Raw genomic sequence first — 18,696 nt, 5'->3', positions numbered from 1 at the left:
TCAATGGACTTGCCCAGTAAGTTTATAACTAACGGTTCATTCAGTGAAATTTTTAGTTTTAACTTTCAGTATGTTCGAATCTGTGTCAAAGCAAAAGAGACTCTGTCCAGATTAAGTCGGTGCTCCCAAGCAAATTAACGAAATATATTGATTGCCACTATAACCACTTCTTGTATATTTGTTAAATTTCAGTGTTTTGAAGAAGTTATAGGAGTTTCAGCGGGAAACTCCAAAGAAATATTTTGTGTTGTGGTACACCACCTCCTCAGTATTGTTTAAGGAATTTTCTAGACAGGAAAACAAATCTATTTACCTCCAACATATTTCTTCATTATCCTGCGAATTCGAGCTCATGCAGTTAATCAGGGCAAAGCTTAAAATCCCGCAACAACACTTCTTAATTTGTTTCTCTCTGATTTAGTTAAAATCGATACTTGATTAATAAAGCACTCACAGGCTAGCACACTAACAAAACTTTGAGCCTCAAAATCTCAAAGAACTTTCAACTCTAGGAACCTCATCCAGACGTCTCGTATTGACCGGGAGAGAAAAACATTTTCTCAAGCTCCGCAACGGCTGTCATTTCAATTTACCAGACATCTTAACTGGAGAGTTATCTGTTAACGATTGGATTTAGTGCCAATGAGTTTGTAGGAATAAACCTTCGGGTCTCGGGAAATACAGTTGGACACAGGTCAGAAAATCAATCTGGGGCTTTTAATTAAAATTTCCTTCATGGCACGAGTGTCCACTGTCGATTAAGAGTCGGTAACCCTGATTCTGATTTATAGAGGTCCAAATCGCGGTAAATGGTGCTTTTTAACAGTTTCGGGAAGTTTGCCGAAATCGACTTGAGTTAAAGCATCAATCGGGATTATGAAAGCACACGCAAAACCTCCTTCATTGGATCTCTAATAAATGAGCAATTTAGGTTTAAGAATAACATCTTTAGTCACAGAAACACGTCGCAACTTTATAAAATTTATGAAATAAAATTGTATTCACTGGTTGTCGAGAAGTTCTATTTTTACATTTTCTACGCACTTTTCTCTATAGGAGAATAAATGGAATTGAGTTCTATGGCATGTGTTACGTAAAATTAGGTTTTAAATATTTACATGCTCTCGGAACATTCCAGTGATTTTCAAGAGGGCTCAATATTTGATAAAGTGATCTAAAATTTTTTGATTAACCGTCGAGCATCATCCAAAACGAGCTAACAATGTTCTCATAAATTAAAAAAATCTCGAGGCCATAAATTTAGTTTCCTTGCACATTAAATCGATTTTTCGCTGTATATGCAATAAGTCATGCTCTATAAAAGGTGAGTGCTCCAGAGCAACTGATGTAAAAATATCCAGACCTATATCACTCTAACGGAACACATATCCACTGGAGAAAGTGCTTTAAAGCCCTCGAGGCCCATTCAAACCTGGGAAATAGGAGAATCCTATCGAGTATTCCGAGTTATGCTGTAAAGTTTTCAATAAACTTGAGTCGAAGTTTCTGCCGGATTTATGGCACACAAGAGGATGATTTCCGGTGCTAATTGAGGTGGTTTGTTTTATTGACTGGTTGGTTTCGACGTAGAACCTGGAAAGAATACAATTAGCTAGTTTTAAACGATATATAAAGGCGTTATTTGTTAGCTAATGTGAGAAAACAAGTCTTTTAGCTTTGCTATTTTTCTTCGAACGTGTGTAAAATTCGAATAGGGATTGAATGTAAAATATGAGTCAGCGGAGCGGAAGAGAAATCGCAGTTTGGGAATGAAAATCAGTAGTGTGAAAAACCAAAGCGTGAACACCGTAATTGATTTTATTCATCATTTGGCCAATTTTTCTTTCAGGGGATCAATCCGATTTAGATAAATGTTTTCGACAAGAATTGTAGTCGTAAGCCGACTTTGAAGCTCCCTTCATGTTCTATTTTTTATCCGCCAAGCTACCAAATTTGATGAAAATTTACAATAAAATATCTCGAAAACGGTGGTAGATTCAGCGATCATGCGAGGGCAGAAAGTAGACATTTAAACCGAACTTGACTCCAATCTTCAATTCGCTTGGTGATTTTCAATCTCAGACTGCAGTTTAAATCCACATTAACCCACCGAAGTATTGGTCTGTGTCAAAAATTGAAATCTTCACAAATGTCCGATATCGATCACGTATTAAAGATAATATTGTGACTGGTCAGGAGTAGTTACGGTCGCATCAAACCACTAGCAACGTTATGAAATTTGTGCATTAATGAAAAATTATACGTTAATAGAGATCATTAGTGAGTCACTTTGTATAATTCAAAGAAACTTATTAATGCATAGTCGGCGGAACGTTGCTTTAAACATTAATGTATCTAGTTTACAAGAAAACATTGCTGCAATTTTTACAAAGTATTCTTCTAATCATCCACTTGGCGCAAAATCTCTAGAAATGGTGTAAAGACGATGCACGATATATAATCTACCCTCTTAAATCCTAAAAACCCTTATTTCTATTTATCAAACTGAACTCTTTCTGAAACGACTCAAACCCCCAATTTCGAGTTTGAAACGGGACAGTTTCACCTTTGGAAGCTCACGACTGGCTCCGATAAAACAGTTACCATAATAGAGCTAAGCCCTAATAGCTCCTCGCAAACTCTATCTTTTATCAAGGAGAAATTACGTCTGTCTCTTATTGAAAGAAAGACGCTTTTTTAGAGCTGTAAGCATTTAGCTAAAAATCGATAATTAATAGAAATAATATTTGAGTGCTGAATTGGGAGATGTTGGAGGGCAAATGAGGAAGTAGGAAACTGACAATAATATTCATGCTTTACCAAGGGCTCACGTGAAAATCCTTGTTAATGTTCTGATGATAAATCTGTGACCGTCTTCAGAACTCAGGAAAATATTGTTATAAAATCGAAAAGTAACAGGACCGAAGTATACTGGATGTCTCGGATTGTTTCTGGATGATTCAACGGGACACTCTAAAATAACCTTCCCTTCCTGTTATTTTTGTTCGGTCTTTATGAAAATGTATGCCATGATGGAGGAATTCCGATTCAGATACATCCAAATATCAACCAAAATCGATTTTGGAACCCAAGATATGTCTCAAAAAACTCCTAAGCGTATATAATCATTACCAGCTTCCGACCTGAACCTACACCTGACATGGACCTCACATGGTTATGACGTTCCAATCGTTTTTTACATGACATCTCATGATAAGGGAGGAAGGACCCCTTCATTACTAAATTCTTTAACGACCATTATTTCAAAATTTATAAATCTAAAGCAGCAAGTAGACAATAAATCTTTTAAAATGGCAGAACCACCACAGCCCCAGAAGCTGAAGCCAATACCCAATAAATATAAATTTTTATTTGGAGGGGCAGCAGGTAAAGCCTTGGACATAAATTGGCCTTAATGAAGCAAAATACTACAACTGAGTCGTCTCACATAGGAATGTTGGGAACTTGCTTTGTCCAACCCATGGACTTGCTGAAAAATCGAATGCAGATGAGCGGTGAGGGCGGAAAAGCAAGAGAACATAAAACATCTATCCAACTTCTGGCTTCCGTCATACGTAAAGAGGGGTTTCTAGCCCTTTATAACGGACTGTCAGCAGGGCTGTTAAGGCAAGCTACGTACACCACCACCAGATTAGGTGAGTAAATAGCTTTGTTATGCTTTATTAAGGTCTCCTCTGTAAATTGCTTATCATTGGACTGACAACATACAGGATTTTATGTGCCACAAAACACCCCCTTCGGAGCTATGTAGGGAAAATGGGACACGATATGACTGACATTTAAAATTACGAGTTGCTTTGTCCCCCTTCGTTTATTTCCGTTAACATATAGCCGAGACTTGCAGGGTTGATATTGAATCGAATGTACGGGATAAAGCTGTTGCAGCTCACGACGTGACAGGGGTGAAATGAAATGTTATTGAATTTGTAATAAGGATTCATGGTATTTCAATATAACTAAAATGGGGCCTGTGCCTTCCCTCTTGCTAATAATCTAACCTGAGCACGAAAACTTCATAAAAGTAGTCAAGAAACCATTACGATGGCACATATGCACAAGTGCAGTTGCCGGGCTGATCACAAGGAGTTCTTCCTAACTAAGTTTATATGTATAAAACGTGTCAGTATAACATTGCTGAAGTCCATATAAATATGAAACTTAAAATGAAACATGAAACGTGCAGCTGTGAGTTATAATAGAAAGTTTCTCGTTAAAGTGCCGTGCGAGCATAAAATGTTAAACAGAAATCTTATAGAGCAAAGTTATTTTACAGGATTATTTTTTATTTTATAATATTATACGTAATGAAAAAAAAGTAAAATAAACAATAAAGACAACGCACGTAGGAAAACATGCTACATAATAGAGTCCAAATTATCCAGGAACAGAAGTTTTATCATAACAGTCTTTTCTTCTGTACGCTTGTAGACATTTTTGTCATCAATTAAATAAATAAATTATTGATAAAGAGCGATCGAGAAGTGGCTTCAAATATCTCCCGAACCATTTTGATGAAGAGAAGCAATGCAGCGAGAATTAAAAAATATAAAATGAAGAGCAGTAAGAATAATAATAAAGACTAAAATAAAACATAAAAAGTGAACAAAGAGAATTTGAAAGATATATGGCAAATGATTCTTTTCGAGGTTCTCGAGAAGGAAATCATAGAGGTGAGGAATAAACAACAGAAGAAGACGAGGAAAATCGAAGATAAGAATCAAGGACAGAGATAGTCGAAAAATCTCATAGGTAAAATAGAACGTGATCGAAAATCATGGTGATGAGGAAAGATAAAAACACGAAGAGGAGCAATAACATAAGAACTTAAAACAAAGTAAAGTAAATCACTAATAAACGAACAAAGGAACGATAATAATTTTCATTGGAGTTTTTAAGCAGTAATGATGAAGAATAGCAAAACGGAATAAAAAGATAGGAAAATGAAAACAATAAAAATAGTAAGAGTAATAGAGTGACCAAAAATAAATAGACTTAAAACAAAACATATAAAAGTGTAACAAAAAACAATTTAATTCACAAAAGGAGCATTTTTGGTAAATAATTCTTCTTAAGATTGTTGAGCTATAGTGGTGAGGAATAGGATCCTAAACCATGAGAAATATGAGTACAAATAGAAGGAACTGTACAATAACGAACGGCAACAATTGATTTTATGAACACACCTAGATTGAATTAGTTCAAATAATGGAGCACCCAGTGTAACATGTATAGCAGTAATATTGCTCCATATATTTTTTTCATTCATTTATATTTCATCAAGTTAGATCCAATCCCTGCCCCTACAATTAAAACTTTCATATTGTAATGTTATTTACAATTAACCATTCAAAATTGGATTCGCCCTACCGAGTTGGGTGCTAAACGAACACTGCCAACTAGGCAGCAAATTACAAATTCTCTCATTCCAATATTTCCGCATTATTTTATTTGTCTTTCTCTCAATTTTGCTTGCAATATTCCAGCACTTTTAACCGACGAGATACAATACGCGATTTACATCCATCACGAACAATTAACAACCAACATTATCGAGGCCTGAAGCAAATTTAAATTTTTAATTAGAAGTTCCCACAGAACCTGCGCAAATAATAATTAAACATGAACTTCCGAGTTCCAGATTTAGAAAGCTCGGTGAAAAGGCCTCGGTACAGTACCGAATTTCAGTTTCCTTCCATAACTCTTGTGATGCCTAAATTGGGCGAGGTATTTTAATTATTCCTGGTCTCACTAATTAGAATGTCTCATTTCCAGGGAATGCGACTTGCTTGAGGTCTTCCACTAAAGTGAAGTTGTGTTTTATTATTAATTACGTAGCAGTGGTTTTGTTGAAATTGAGCGCAATTTTAATGTTTTCTATAGGTATCTATACGTGGCTTTTTGAGTTGCTGACTCGAGAAGATAAACCCCCCAACTTTACCGTTAAGACTTGTATTGGGATGTTTGCTGGGGTGTGTGGGGCATTCGTGGGCACCCCTGCTGAGGTCGCATTAATTAGAATGACTTCAGATGGCAGACTTCCACCACAGAAAAGGAGGAATTATAAAAACGTCGTCGATGCCCTTATAAGAATCTGCAGGGAGGAAGGACTTACCACGTGTTGGAAAGGGACTGTAGCCACTATGGCTAGGGCGATGGTAAAACCATCATTTTATATAGGTACCACCAGTTCAAGTGGAAACATAGGGATTGTGCAAGTGGGAGAAGGACGGCATAAGGTTAATATGCCTCCGACAAAGACCAACAAGGTGAATTGAGAGACTAGCGGCTGACATGGGCGGAGTCAGTCTAGTGTTACTAGATCTCTCACCGTTTCAAAGTGTTTACTAATATAAATTTTAATAATAAATTAACCTTTTTTCTTTTTCATTTATTAACACTGCTGCTTTTCTCTCTGATATATTTTTTTTAAATCCGTCTCCGCGAAGGCAGCAAAATCCATACTAATTTAAGCATCGAAGTGGAGACGTCGGCCGAATGGGCCGGCCCAGTGGGCGGAGCTAGTCTAGCATTACTAGATCTCTTTCCAATTCAGAATTTTTAGTAATATCAGTTTAAAATTAACTGCTTTTTTTTATTTATTTACATTACTACTTTTTGCTCCGTGTTATAAATTAATTAATTTTATTAATAATAAATAAGTTAAATAAATTATAAAATACCGAGTAGTTAGGTTTATTATTGGTTACTATCGTTCTTCATATTTTTACTATTAATTTGTAATTATTATAAATTATTTATCTCAATTGAATAAGGTCTAATCAATATTTAGTAATGGAATTGTTTGGTTCAGTATAAATGATTTATTCTTCAGTCAGTTCATTCATTCAGAATTCATTCTTCTTCAGTTCTGATTGCAATAAAAACGTAGAAGCCGATAACGAAGAGTGCTGGCGGTGTGATTCCTGCAACCTAAGGTTTGTGAATCATTCAGCTGAGACTTTTGCGTGACTACAGACGTGCATCATGTTGTGTGTAACATCTGATTTTTTTTTTTAATTTCCATCGCCGCGAAGATAGCGAAATCGATAATATTCTAAACATCGAAGGACGGACATCGGACGGACTGATTCAACCCATGTCAACCTTTAGCTTTGCAGCCAACTTCGTTAGCCTTTATCGGAGGCACATTAAACCTTATGCGGTCCTTCTTCCGCGTGCACAGTACCTATTTCTACTTGAACTGGTTATACCTGTAAAAACTTAAGCATTGAATCAATAATGCTACAGGTTATTAACGCTGCCCAATTAGCTACTTACTCGCAAAGCAAACAAGTTTTGTCCTCAACGGGACATTTCAGCGAAGGCTTATTCCTACATTTTTGTTCTTCAATGATTTCTGGTCGGACCGAATCTCTCTTCCCCCCTGAAAATATTACGTTTTAATTATTTTTCTTAGGGTTAGTAACATGTACCGTCAGTTTACCAATAGACATTGCAAAAACGCGAATACAAAACGTCCAAACTGAAAGTAGAAAGAAGCAGACTGGCCTAGGAGAAATGTTGGGGGCCATAGTAAAGAACGAAGGGCCACTGACTCTATGGAAAGGGTTTATGCCTTATTACCTAAGAATCGGCCCTCATACTATCATTACCTTTGTATTTTTGGAGCAGTTTAATTCTGCCTATAGGAGATTTTCCAGGAATCACTGAATGGGGAGATAAATCTGAAAAGGATGCCAGCAAAAGTGGAACAAAAAGTAAGAGAGAAATTTTACCGATTTTGTCTAGTAATAAGAAATCTTACAATGTGTTTCGTGTATCTTGGGACTCTCGGTTTTTAACGGAGCAGTTCAACTCTGACCATAGGACAGATCTGGAAATTAAGGAAAGAGAAATAGAAAAAGTTTACATTGGGCTTAAGGAAATGTTCAAAAATTTTGAGATCAGCCATATTGTGATATTGATAATTTTGTAAAAAAAGTTATTTCTCGGTTATTTTTTTACTCTCTGAGTAATATCTTAGATACAAAATTATATCAAATATGGTCTAAAAAGTTTGAATTTTTTAATTAAAGTTACACCTTGACAAAGAATACGCCCATTACAATTCCCTATTCTTTATCAATTTCCTTTCATCGACACGAATAGTGTCTTCCCTAAACTTAGTTTTGATCCTGCGGGACTCGTTCATTAATTTAAAACTTCGTTGTAAGACGTGTTTAAATGGAGCAAAGTACAGAAAGGGAATTTTTATTAAAGACATTGGACAGCAAATAAAGAGGATATCGAGGTTTTAGCAGAACTTTCCTTTGCAAAAATCCCTTTTCGTTTGCCAAACTTTATTTAAAAAGAAAATTATCTTCAAACTTCTTAATGGTGCTTGTTCTCCTTGCTCTCGAGGACATGCAAGTGCTAATCATCAAAAATACTTCCTGAACTAGACAGAAATATTAAAAATGCTATCTCAATTTAGAAAATCGTAATCTCTTATGGTTTCCGAAATTAATTAATTCACGGTATTTGCTTTCTTTATATAGTTATTTTGAAAGCAAATGTAATGACTTTGTCTACATGAAGGTTCAGTAAATGACCCTGTTCGGTAGTGCCAACAGTTGGGATATCTGCTGAATGACACCCACCCTCCAACGCTGCCCTTTAAATGCTTTTAAAGGGAAGCTGACGTCAATTTTGCTCTGAATTTCAAACAGTTGTAAACCAGTTGCACAACTGCTACCGTTACTGACCGAGGCTGTTGTTTCAATTTGAAAATAGCAATGTTTTAGACTGAATCTTCATGTACTATGACATCAACAACTTCTTTAGAAATTCCATTAGTCATATTATAAATTTCGCCAGGGGAAAAATACCGATTAATAATCTCGACGTCTATTAACGCGCTCGTTACACTCGCCCTTTAAACAGTCTGGACTATTAATCTCCATCATTAATAGACTTGCTGATTAAATAAATATTAAAGATTAAGTTATTGTTAAGACGTAATGGGAACATGCACATGAAATAAACCTAACCAAATGTTCTGACAATTACCTCTAACTATACTCGGCCCTTCTAGGCCAATATTTTCTCTATATTGAAGATGATGCAGGTTTCAACCAAACTAAAACATATTGGTACCATGATCGTCGAACTTATGTTCTGTATGATAATATATGGAGGTAAAATGTGTGTTGTATCTCTCACCTCTCATAATAAAATTTAAAAAAATTGAATTAATCCTTCTGTTTTCTATCCTGTCCAAAAAACTTTGGAGTAATTATCCTTAGTCAGTGGCTGAAATTTCAAAAGAAAAATGCCGCATTTTTCGAGCTTCCTTCATTACCAGTCCTTCGTTTCATGTAACAAGATGAATGCTAAAAAATTGGTTTCTAATTAGTTCACTTTGTAAAAACACCCTCCTATAAACAAAACCGCTCCTCGGCGCTATAAATCCCCTTCGTTCCCCATTGTTTTGCGGGAAGATGAGGAGTGGAAATATCTAAAAACAAAGGCTCGTGATATCCATTTTCCCCAGGTTCAATCAAATAAGCTCCATTCTTCCATTGCCGCCAGTTCATTAGTCACATTCGATCGACTAAAAATGTAATTATGTGGCTGAAAATAGGAAAGCGGTTTGAGCTTTTCCTAAATTTAATTTCGCCTGAGCTTTTGTAGCGGGAGATTGGCCAATCGAAATGTCGGTATTAAAAATCGTTGGAAAATCTGGACACCCTTTATCTTGGAGGTCTGGAAACCTTAAAATGTAAAGAGGAAAAAATATAAAAATCAGGGGCGGGAGCCATTATTTTTACGCACCGATGCCCATAGAGAAAAATCATTGAACATAAATTGTGTTTGCTGGGGTATTAGGAAGGGGCTTAAGAGATTTGTTCCGAAATTTATGGCTCAGTTGCGGTATTATGTCTTCCGGATTAAAAGCCTGTACCAGTTAGTTGACTAGAATAACGGTCACAAAACTTCAGAGGTACATAACGAAACAAAGATATTAGAAAGCAATACTCTTTCTAAAGAAATAAACTATCAATACCATTTCGAGTGCAGACATTCGGAAGTCCCTGTGGACCGTATCAGTAGTAAAATTAACGATTCCAACACGACGAAAAAACAAAGTACCCACCATCTAAACATTAGACCATTTCAAATGGCCTGCAGTTAGATGAAAATGGTCGCAATGGGGCAGTAAGACTCGTTTTTCGATGTTCTAAAGGCTTATGAAAATTTTAGGGCGCTTTTAACTGGGATGGGGCTATATATTTTTGTGGGAAATGAGCACTTTTAGCTCATTATAAGTATATAACCTTAACTTTATCGGTATTTGAATAACAGCTTACAAAAAGGTACCTCTTGAGTTATGATAAAGAATCAAAATCGAGCTTTGCGAATTGCAAAAAAAAGTTTCAGGCAGACAGGAAAAGAGAATATCAAAAGTTTTATATTACTTTTAATATACTTTAGAATCCTATGTTGTTCTATGAGTTCAAGATGATTTTATTTATATTATTCCTAGTCTTCTGAGCTTTCATCCATCTGTTAGCCGTCTCTGATAGGTTTTGTAGATCTGTAACTCTCTTCTGCTCATATTCATGCATGTTCTTGTGGTCTTAACCGAAAAAGGTAAGACGTATGGAAAACCCTTTAGAGAACTCTTTTTCCAAATTGAAGAGGTAGATAAGAATGATTTTTTGATTTTGGAAAAAGGCAGTGATTTATTGGTATTTTATCAAAAGACATCCAGACGACACTAACCTGAACTAATCTGAACTAACCTTGACCAACTCGTGTGGGTATTAATGGGCGATTAATAATCGAAATGGTTTAACGCAGAAAAGAAGGAAAAACCATTGGATTTTGGTGCGATTGACTAGTTAAGTTTAAGAAATTCGTCAGGTTAGTATAAAACCAGCCTGACAAACATAGATTGGCAAGTATGAATTTACAATTTAGTGGTGACAAACTGATGAAAAAATTCGAAAGCCTCGAAAATTGGAGCTATACAACTAAGCAATATATTCAATTTTTTATTTGTTTTATGTATAGTCTATTTTGAGGTATGGAATGTTATTTTAGAATTCAAAAACGAATGCCATAACCACATTAAACTTAAGGTCATTAAGTTCTAATTAGATCTCTATAGCGAACTGACGTGCTTTTGAATTATGACCATACCCTTGTCAACCAAATAATTTCAACATCAACTCCTCCTGAAATAGGCTAAGCAATTTCATTACTTCATACCCTAATGGACACTTCAAGAGAAAGAAAATGATTCGACTCGCATTTCGATACATCGCAATTTTCGCGAAACAGGCAATCAAATCCTTTCTAATCTTTCGAAGACCCGAAGCTAATTATAGCAAGAGCAAAAGCTCTTGGGCAAATTTTAGACCTCTCAGCCTAGATTTGGAATCTAATTTAATGCCTTTCGAAAAGAAAATCGGTTCGCGAGAGCAGTGATAAAACTTCGTCCAACTTTGTTAAGCTCGAAAGTGCTTTCCTTTCAGTCGACTTAAAACTTGATTTTGAAACGCGTTAAAAGTTGACGGAAAATTCCGATTTTATTGTTTATTGTAATAATTAAGCCCTGATTTAGACCGCCTGGTTGGCCGAAGTTCGGAAACGGTTTATAAAGCCTTCAAGTTCAAAGCATATGAGTATAATATAAATTCCAATCAGTTGGTTTTTCTATACGTTTTTATTCCAGTTCCATCTCTTTAACCAGATAGTAGACAAGTACAAATAGAAAAAAGCTCAATTCATTTTATTTGTGGTTGTTTCCAGCAGTTGATTCAATTTTAGTTGAGAGTTTGTATTTTAAGCGACAGTTTGTTTTTGTATTCCAAACATCGAAACAGGGTTTAAATTCCACTGAATTCTTGTCACTAAGTCGAGATTGTTAGTAATTAAACAGAGCTGAAGGAGTGTTTGTTTTTGGCAATAGAAACCCGGGCTGTTTCAGGTTTCAGCCTAGAATTTATTTGCCTTGTTTACCCACTATAAATTCCTTAGGTCTAGAAACTAAGAACTAGGAGGTTCCAAATTAGGCTAGATTTTCGTTATTTTTTCGCATACAAATTTCCTACTTTCAAGTAGTCCCTTTTATCCATAATTTTTTCATACGTCATCAGTTAACTACAGTTGAAATGAAGATATAAAATTTCCAATTGACCTATAAATCTCCCTGTTTGACCAGTTCTATCATTTTTTTTTGTAAAGTGGGTCAGCTGAAAGCGTAATTAAATCAAGTTAATATTGGAAATCCAACGATTCCCCCATTTTAAAACACGATTAATTTCAAAACTTAATTGCTCTGATGGATTAACGTGACGCTTCAAATCCATTTTCCATTTAGAGTAACATATATTACAGGTGTGGATTACATTTTGATTAGTCATTAAAAGTGTTCTCTTAGGGATTTGTTGATAGTGGTTTTTTGAAACTTACCATCCTTCGAGATCATATGAAGATTTGTTAAACGTATATAATTTCAGCAAGTCGAATTTATAATATTCTGAAAAATGAAAGTTGCAAAAGGGGTTACGTTGAAACAACAGAAGCCCATTATGCTAAATTATACTTAAGCATATGGAAGTCCACCATTAGGTATGGCGACCATGAGGCAGCACTTATATAACGTTAATAGGTGCGTCACCATAAATGCTAAACCTTCGGTGCATGATGAAATAAAGGAAATTATCAGGAGGAGTAGAATAGGAGTGACTTAATATGCAATATAGAGAAATAAACAGAAATAACCCTTTCTGCTGCTGTAATGAATGACACGCGTAATCACTGTTTTATAAATTCTAGGAGAATACGCAAAACTGATATCGATAAAGTTTATGATTTCGATTTACAATCGTCTAGCTCGGGAAAACTCCAAGAACAATATCAGCAATATATAATTTCCAATATGATAATTTAGAAATGTTTTAAAATGATTCGGATCACTTACCCGAGTAAATGTTCGTAACCTCAGGTTACCCAGCTCTGGCTATACATATTAAATTTCAAGTAAACGAGCATCCCAAAATTCGTTACTAATCCGGTTGACTTGAGTAACATCCCCAAACCTGTTGAGTTCGAAATCCCCCGGATCTCAATCGGTTAAATCTGGCAGTTGTTCCTCACCAACCGCAAAAAGCTTCGAGTCTTGTTCCTCCCAGACGTTCATTCAGCTTTTGAAACCAATTTGGCCAAACCTCTGCTCTTAAATCGCCAAAAAATATTATTATCACCTCAAGGAATCTTCCTGCCGAGGTATGTTTACCTTTTTTTGATTTTTTTTCACCCAAGTCAGATTAAGTGGAATTTTTCTAGAACATTAAGCATCTATCTTTTCTGCAAGAAGTGCATTGTCGCTCGAGGAACTGCACCCTCCTAATGCACTCTTAATACATTTCCAGACTCTATTTCTCACCGTCACGAAATTCTGCCAGGCGTTTCATTTCATCCATCACCTGGATATGCATCTGAGCGTAATTGAAGCTTTAATATTCCTGCATATACGTTACGCTTGTCTGAAGTCTGCCGTTATAACTAAATAATGTTTTCTTTGAGAAATGTATGTGTTTTGTCGATTTTTAAAAGTGTTAGCATTGTTTGAAATATAAAGGAATAAATACCACAATGAACGGATTTAACTTTGTTCAAATCTCTGAAAGACCAACATATTATAATGTTTGGCCAAGCAAAGCCATTAATACCCTCCTCTAAGCTGTCATTTCCAAAAGTTGTTTCCCCAGTAATAGTCCCCATTTCAGGAAACATGTGCAGGAATTTCCGTGGACAAAGAACTTTCATTTCGAACATGATACCGGATTGTGCTAGAGAGTAGAAATACATTTTACGTAAATTATGCAATTATGTTTTAGATGAGTCTATTAAATTTTCCCATCCAAAGCAATATTTTCAAAGATAAACACGGGTAACAAGGCAGTATTTTCTTCTCCAGTGCAGGTTTATAAGGCACTCAATGCGACAATAGGTATCTTTTTTCTTATTGGCAAATAATAGAATATAAAATTCCGCGCACGTACTTATGCCTCTTCCCTGGCTTCATGTAAACACCTTTAATAGACCCAGCTTTCTTCCAAGGCAACTTTCAACACAGAGAAATTCTCAAAGCATGAAAAAGGGAATTTCTAATTAACGCATCCATCTTACATAATTACCTATCACAAAACGGTTTAATGAAACTCTTGTTATTAAATTCCCACTCCAAACGAAAGTTATAACGAAGGATAAATGGAATTTTCAACGTTTAGATTACGCAGTTTTTGCTCTCTTGTGGCTCATTAGGCCGATGAATATCAATTACGGATAGCTCTAACGAACCTTTCGCCTCAATTGATTTTTCGCTTTGACCATGAAAGTGGTTAAGCCTTCCGACATAGGGCGGATTAAATTGGGGCAATCTAAAACACTTATGACGTTTAGCTTATGGGAGATGGCAAATTAATCGAGTGTGGAAGCTATATAATGTTTGATATAAAGCCCTAAGGGCAACGGTATCAATTTTGTAGTAGTTTGGTCGGGATAAGATGATGGATAAGGGCTGCTGCTGCAAGTGAAATTTGAGAGCAAGCCTGCCTGTATGGAACATTTTCCCCTCAATTTCTCGTTTATATATGCATTGAATTTTTATGTATAATTTTCAATTGAAACCTTTGCGGGTTTTATAAAAAATCCAAGAGAACAAAATATTCAGTATATCCTTTATAAATTACTATTAACTTTCAGTCGTTTCTATTTATGGAACGCTTTTTCGATATTTTAATTACAGCAATGCGAATAAAACATAAAAGATAATAAACCCGGCGACCATCAGAATTACACATATTTAAATGGTTGATTTTAATTATTAATGGTTGCTTGTGTGTAATTGGAAATTTTTGGGCAGTTAAATATTGTTTGTTGTAATATATGTATGTTCACGTTATGATGATTGAACGGGGACAACAATACATGCCCACCCAATTGATTGCGTTTCAGGAAAATTAACGATATTTCCAATCACAATTGATAGAAATATTCGTGAGCAACATATGAAATGAAACCATTGTACTTCCTATTTAAGAATTTTTGTCGCTCCTAAATCAGTAATTATTATGAAAAGTTTATGGAAAGAGTGAAAAGGCTTTCTCACATCCAAACCAATTTTGTTAGAACTACATGATTTGGGCCAAATGTGGTCAGGACGGTTCAAGAAGTGACCCAGGTAACTGTAAGCAATCGAACTGAATTTGAAATTTTTCAAAAGTTCCGGTAGAATCCTAAGTATTACAAGAAAGTTCATAATCGAAAAAAGCACGATGATCTCTGTCAAATTAGACCAACTGAGAAAAATTATTCAAGAAAAGTGTTTTCGTGAATTTGGATGCCAAATGCATAAAGTATAAAGTTTTTCACAATGTCAGAAACAGTGCTAAAATTCCTTGAACATGAAAAAGAACGTGAAATTTTCTATCAGTTAAGAGCACGGGTGCAAGATTACTCAAAGAGAAAATGAATTTCTTCACATAGAACTAGATATTACATGCAAATAAACGAAATATGAAGTTTAAAAAATAGTAGTCAAACGAAAAGTGATATAATAAGAATCGTTTCACCATAGAAATGAGTATTAAATTGTCTATATCGACTGTGTAAAATCGATCAAGAGAAAAGGGCTTTAGCGTAGATATAAACCCTAGATATCAAGGACATCATATATGAAGTTTTCATAAATTTGTTAAATCGAAAAGCGATATATCTAATAAGAATTTTTACAGCACGAAAACAGCACGAATTTTCCTATCAAACGACACCACCTTGAGCAAAATCGGTCAAAAAGAAAAGTGCCTTTCATCAGTGGATGCGAAAAAATTGGGTAAAGTGGCGATAATACAAATAATGATATAGCGCCAGTTTCTCAAATCATGAACATAAAGTGAATAATTAACACGCTTTTGTAAGTTAATAAAACTTTTCAACAATACCTCAATAAACCCTTTTAAAACTAAAACTACAACTTTATATAAACTCCAGAATTTACTGCAATTTCCTGGGAACAGAAAGGCCTGAATATTTCGTGCCACGAGTGCGCTAAGCTCAAAGGGTGGTTTTGCATAAGTTTTTGGCGATATTTACATATTTTCCTTCTATTCTCTAAGGAACACGAATTATGCTCTTTTGTCATGCAGAAGATATACGTGCGTGCAATAGCTCGCATGAGATTACGAATAGTTTTATTATGCATAAACCACATAAAGAAATATAAACTCAGTTAAGTTATGGCAAGGTTTTGTAAGGGTTGCTTGAGGTGTCTAAGGCCACTTGCAGATTTTTTTAATTTACGAAGTCGTAACTTTCGAAAAGAGCAACAATTTCTATACATTTGGAGTGAGAATTAAAATTAGTAAATCCTACACTAAAACGTCTTAAGGCAATGATAGTTTCATTTCAAATTACATTGACTACAACGAGTCAATTTCTAACTTCTCGGTATTCGCAATTTTCAATTAAGAAGTTTTAGCGACAAAACTTGGGAAAATTAAACTTTACCAAGTAATTTTTGGTTTATTTTTTGGCCCGAAAAGTTATTAATTGCTAACAAGATTCAAAAGTTTGGAATACATATCAAATTTGCTCACCGCGGACAACGGTGCTATACTAAAATTTTAAAAGCTATCTTGATCGCGGACAATAACTTTCAAAGTACTTAAACTGATTAAACATTTTTTGCGTATAATAACCGCTTTACAATATAAACTTCATCGAACTCAACTCAGACTCATGTAACTGTCACAAGTATATATTTTCCCAACGTCGTCTGCAAAAGTTAGCTAAAATATAACTTTCCTATAAATAAAGTTGTGATGCTGTTTTCTCACATAACATATGCACTGAAAGTATTTTTACCGCGAAATAAATTCTTTAAAAACTTCCTTGAAGGGGAATAAAGTTGACATTATTGCCCTTGTTTTGTTATTCAAATTCCTTAGCGGTAGCTGTCCGTCACTCTTTCAAACAATTTACCTATATGAAAAGCCCATTTGAAATTCTCGTAGTCATATTTTCCTGCGACTGCCTTATATATAAACAAGAACAGATGGAGTAGAAAGTGTAGTTCTCACTCGCTTTCACACGCTCATAGCGATTGAAACTTTGCACACGAGTGAAATTCTATACCCCTTAAAATTTAAGCAGTAAAATGACTATTTCAAATTCGAAAACTGAAAGTTGAAAGCTCGCTGGAACCTTCAGAAATCCAATTGACATTCAAGTTAGCTCATGCTGCTTACTCCTTCTGTAAATGGAACTGAATCCAAGCTTAAAAGTTGAAAAACTCATCTTGAATTTAATTTAAAAAATCGCTCCCCTCAAGCTCAAAGTTGTTGCAGTAATCTTGCTTTATCAAGCTTGAATGCGAAAACGTGATGAAAGCCTGAAATATACGGCCGAAAATCAGATTAAAACAGGACTTCTTTAATAATCGATTGTTTAATGGTGATCTAAAACTGCTTGGTTTTGCAAAGTTGTCTTTTCAAATTTGAAGACTAAAACCTGAAATAAAACAAAAACCTTCAAGAATACATGTGAAATTCAAGGTAGTACATTGTTTTCTCATACTTGAAAATGAATTTGAATACAAAATGAGAAGCTAAAACATTTTTATTATTAAATATCTTATAATAAAATATTATACTTTTACAGGAGAAATTAATTTCAAAATTTGAAACCAACTTAAGTAGGCACGATTAACTATAATCGTGGAAATTTAGTAATGCCTCCTTCTCTTTATTTAAGAGCTCAACTTAAATTTCTGAATAGTGGCAGATATAAGGAGAAATTTTACCTCTCGACATGAATTTGAGTTAAGAATTTGAAATTTGCTTGCTTATTTTTACTTAAGAGTTGCTAAACCACTTCATTTCTAAAACCCAAGGGAATAAAAGACATTTTGCTGCAGCAATCAAACGAAACACAAAATATATGGTAACACAGCAAACTTACCTCATGATATAAAACTTCTTTAATTAAATGGTAAAACTCATGACATTTCTTAAGTATGTGATTTTTCATTTGTCTATGACAAATTCCATAAATAAAGGATAATGATTTCTTCCTTTTCAGGAACCTCTCACCAATCTCTTCAATCGCGCACTTCTCACTTAGTTGATTCCTCTTATTTTTTCTGATTTGGAGAATCATCGGTGGAATTGAAGTTTTAGAAGAAATATTTTTTTCTTAAAGCACAACTATTCTCGTTGTGTAGTAACCAATTGTATTCCATCAATCCAAGATGATTTTGTAGAACCTAAACCAGTTAAATGATTTAGTACAATAGCCATTCTAAAAACTGACAGTAGAAAGACTCCTTTAAATGTTGGAAAATTTTGAGAAAACGGCAGCTTCCTGGGGACCTTACGACTCTTCAATTATTCCTCTTCATTTTAATTAATCTACGTTGATTTATCATAGTTTACCTACCTTAAAAAAAGGATTAGAGAATTCAACATATGGGCTTGGCTGAAAGGCAATCTCGGTTGGCCACCTAGTGTTTCAATGGCTTCCTTCCAGGATCACCGACTAACTAAACTTCTTCTTTCTTCCCCGGTACCACCATTACTCCCCCCCCCCCCCCCCCGCATTATTTCAAGGACTCCATTTCGGTCTTTAATTCCGACTTCTTTCGGTTTCAACTTTTGCATTCAT

The 18,696-nt window shown here is 35.0% G+C and overlaps 2 protein-coding genes across 5 annotated transcripts in view; both read left to right on the top strand.

Moving 5' to 3' along the window:
- The window catches only part of LOC136412107 (uncharacterized), a 38,031-nt gene that overhangs the window by 1,929 nt on the left and 17,406 nt on the right, over positions 1-18,696 (top strand). The window lies entirely within an intron of this gene.
- LOC136412018 (mitochondrial 2-oxoglutarate/malate carrier protein-like) lies at positions 3,312-7,692 on the top strand. Its single transcript, XM_066394873.1, has 5 exons — positions 3,312-3,387; positions 3,453-3,656; positions 5,902-6,176; positions 7,270-7,381; positions 7,439-7,692. The coding sequence occupies exons 1-5, from the start codon at positions 3,312-3,314 to the stop codon at positions 7,690-7,692; spliced, it is 921 nt and encodes a 306-aa protein (XP_066250970.1).

Source organism: Euwallacea similis, chromosome 11, assembly GCF_039881205.1.
Source record: "Euwallacea similis isolate ESF13 chromosome 11, ESF131.1, whole genome shotgun sequence".
Lineage (NCBI taxonomy): Eukaryota > Metazoa > Arthropoda > Insecta > Coleoptera > Curculionidae > Euwallacea > Euwallacea similis.
Note: the sequence above shows the minus strand (reverse complement) of the source record. Positions and strands in the feature narration are given on the sequence as shown.

Coding starts and splice junctions, on each gene's coding strand:
- LOC136412018 (XM_066394873.1), top strand. CDS start 3,312: ATGGCAGAACCACCACAGCCCCAGAAGCTGAAGCCAATACCCAATAAA. Junction 3,388..3,452: donor TTTATTTGGAGGGGCAGCAG/GTAAAGCCTTGG, acceptor CGTCTCACATAG/GAATGTTGGGAACTTGCTTT. Junction 6,177..7,269: donor CCACTATGGCTAGGGCGATG/GTAAAACCATCA, acceptor ATAATGCTACAG/GTTATTAACGCTGCCCAATT.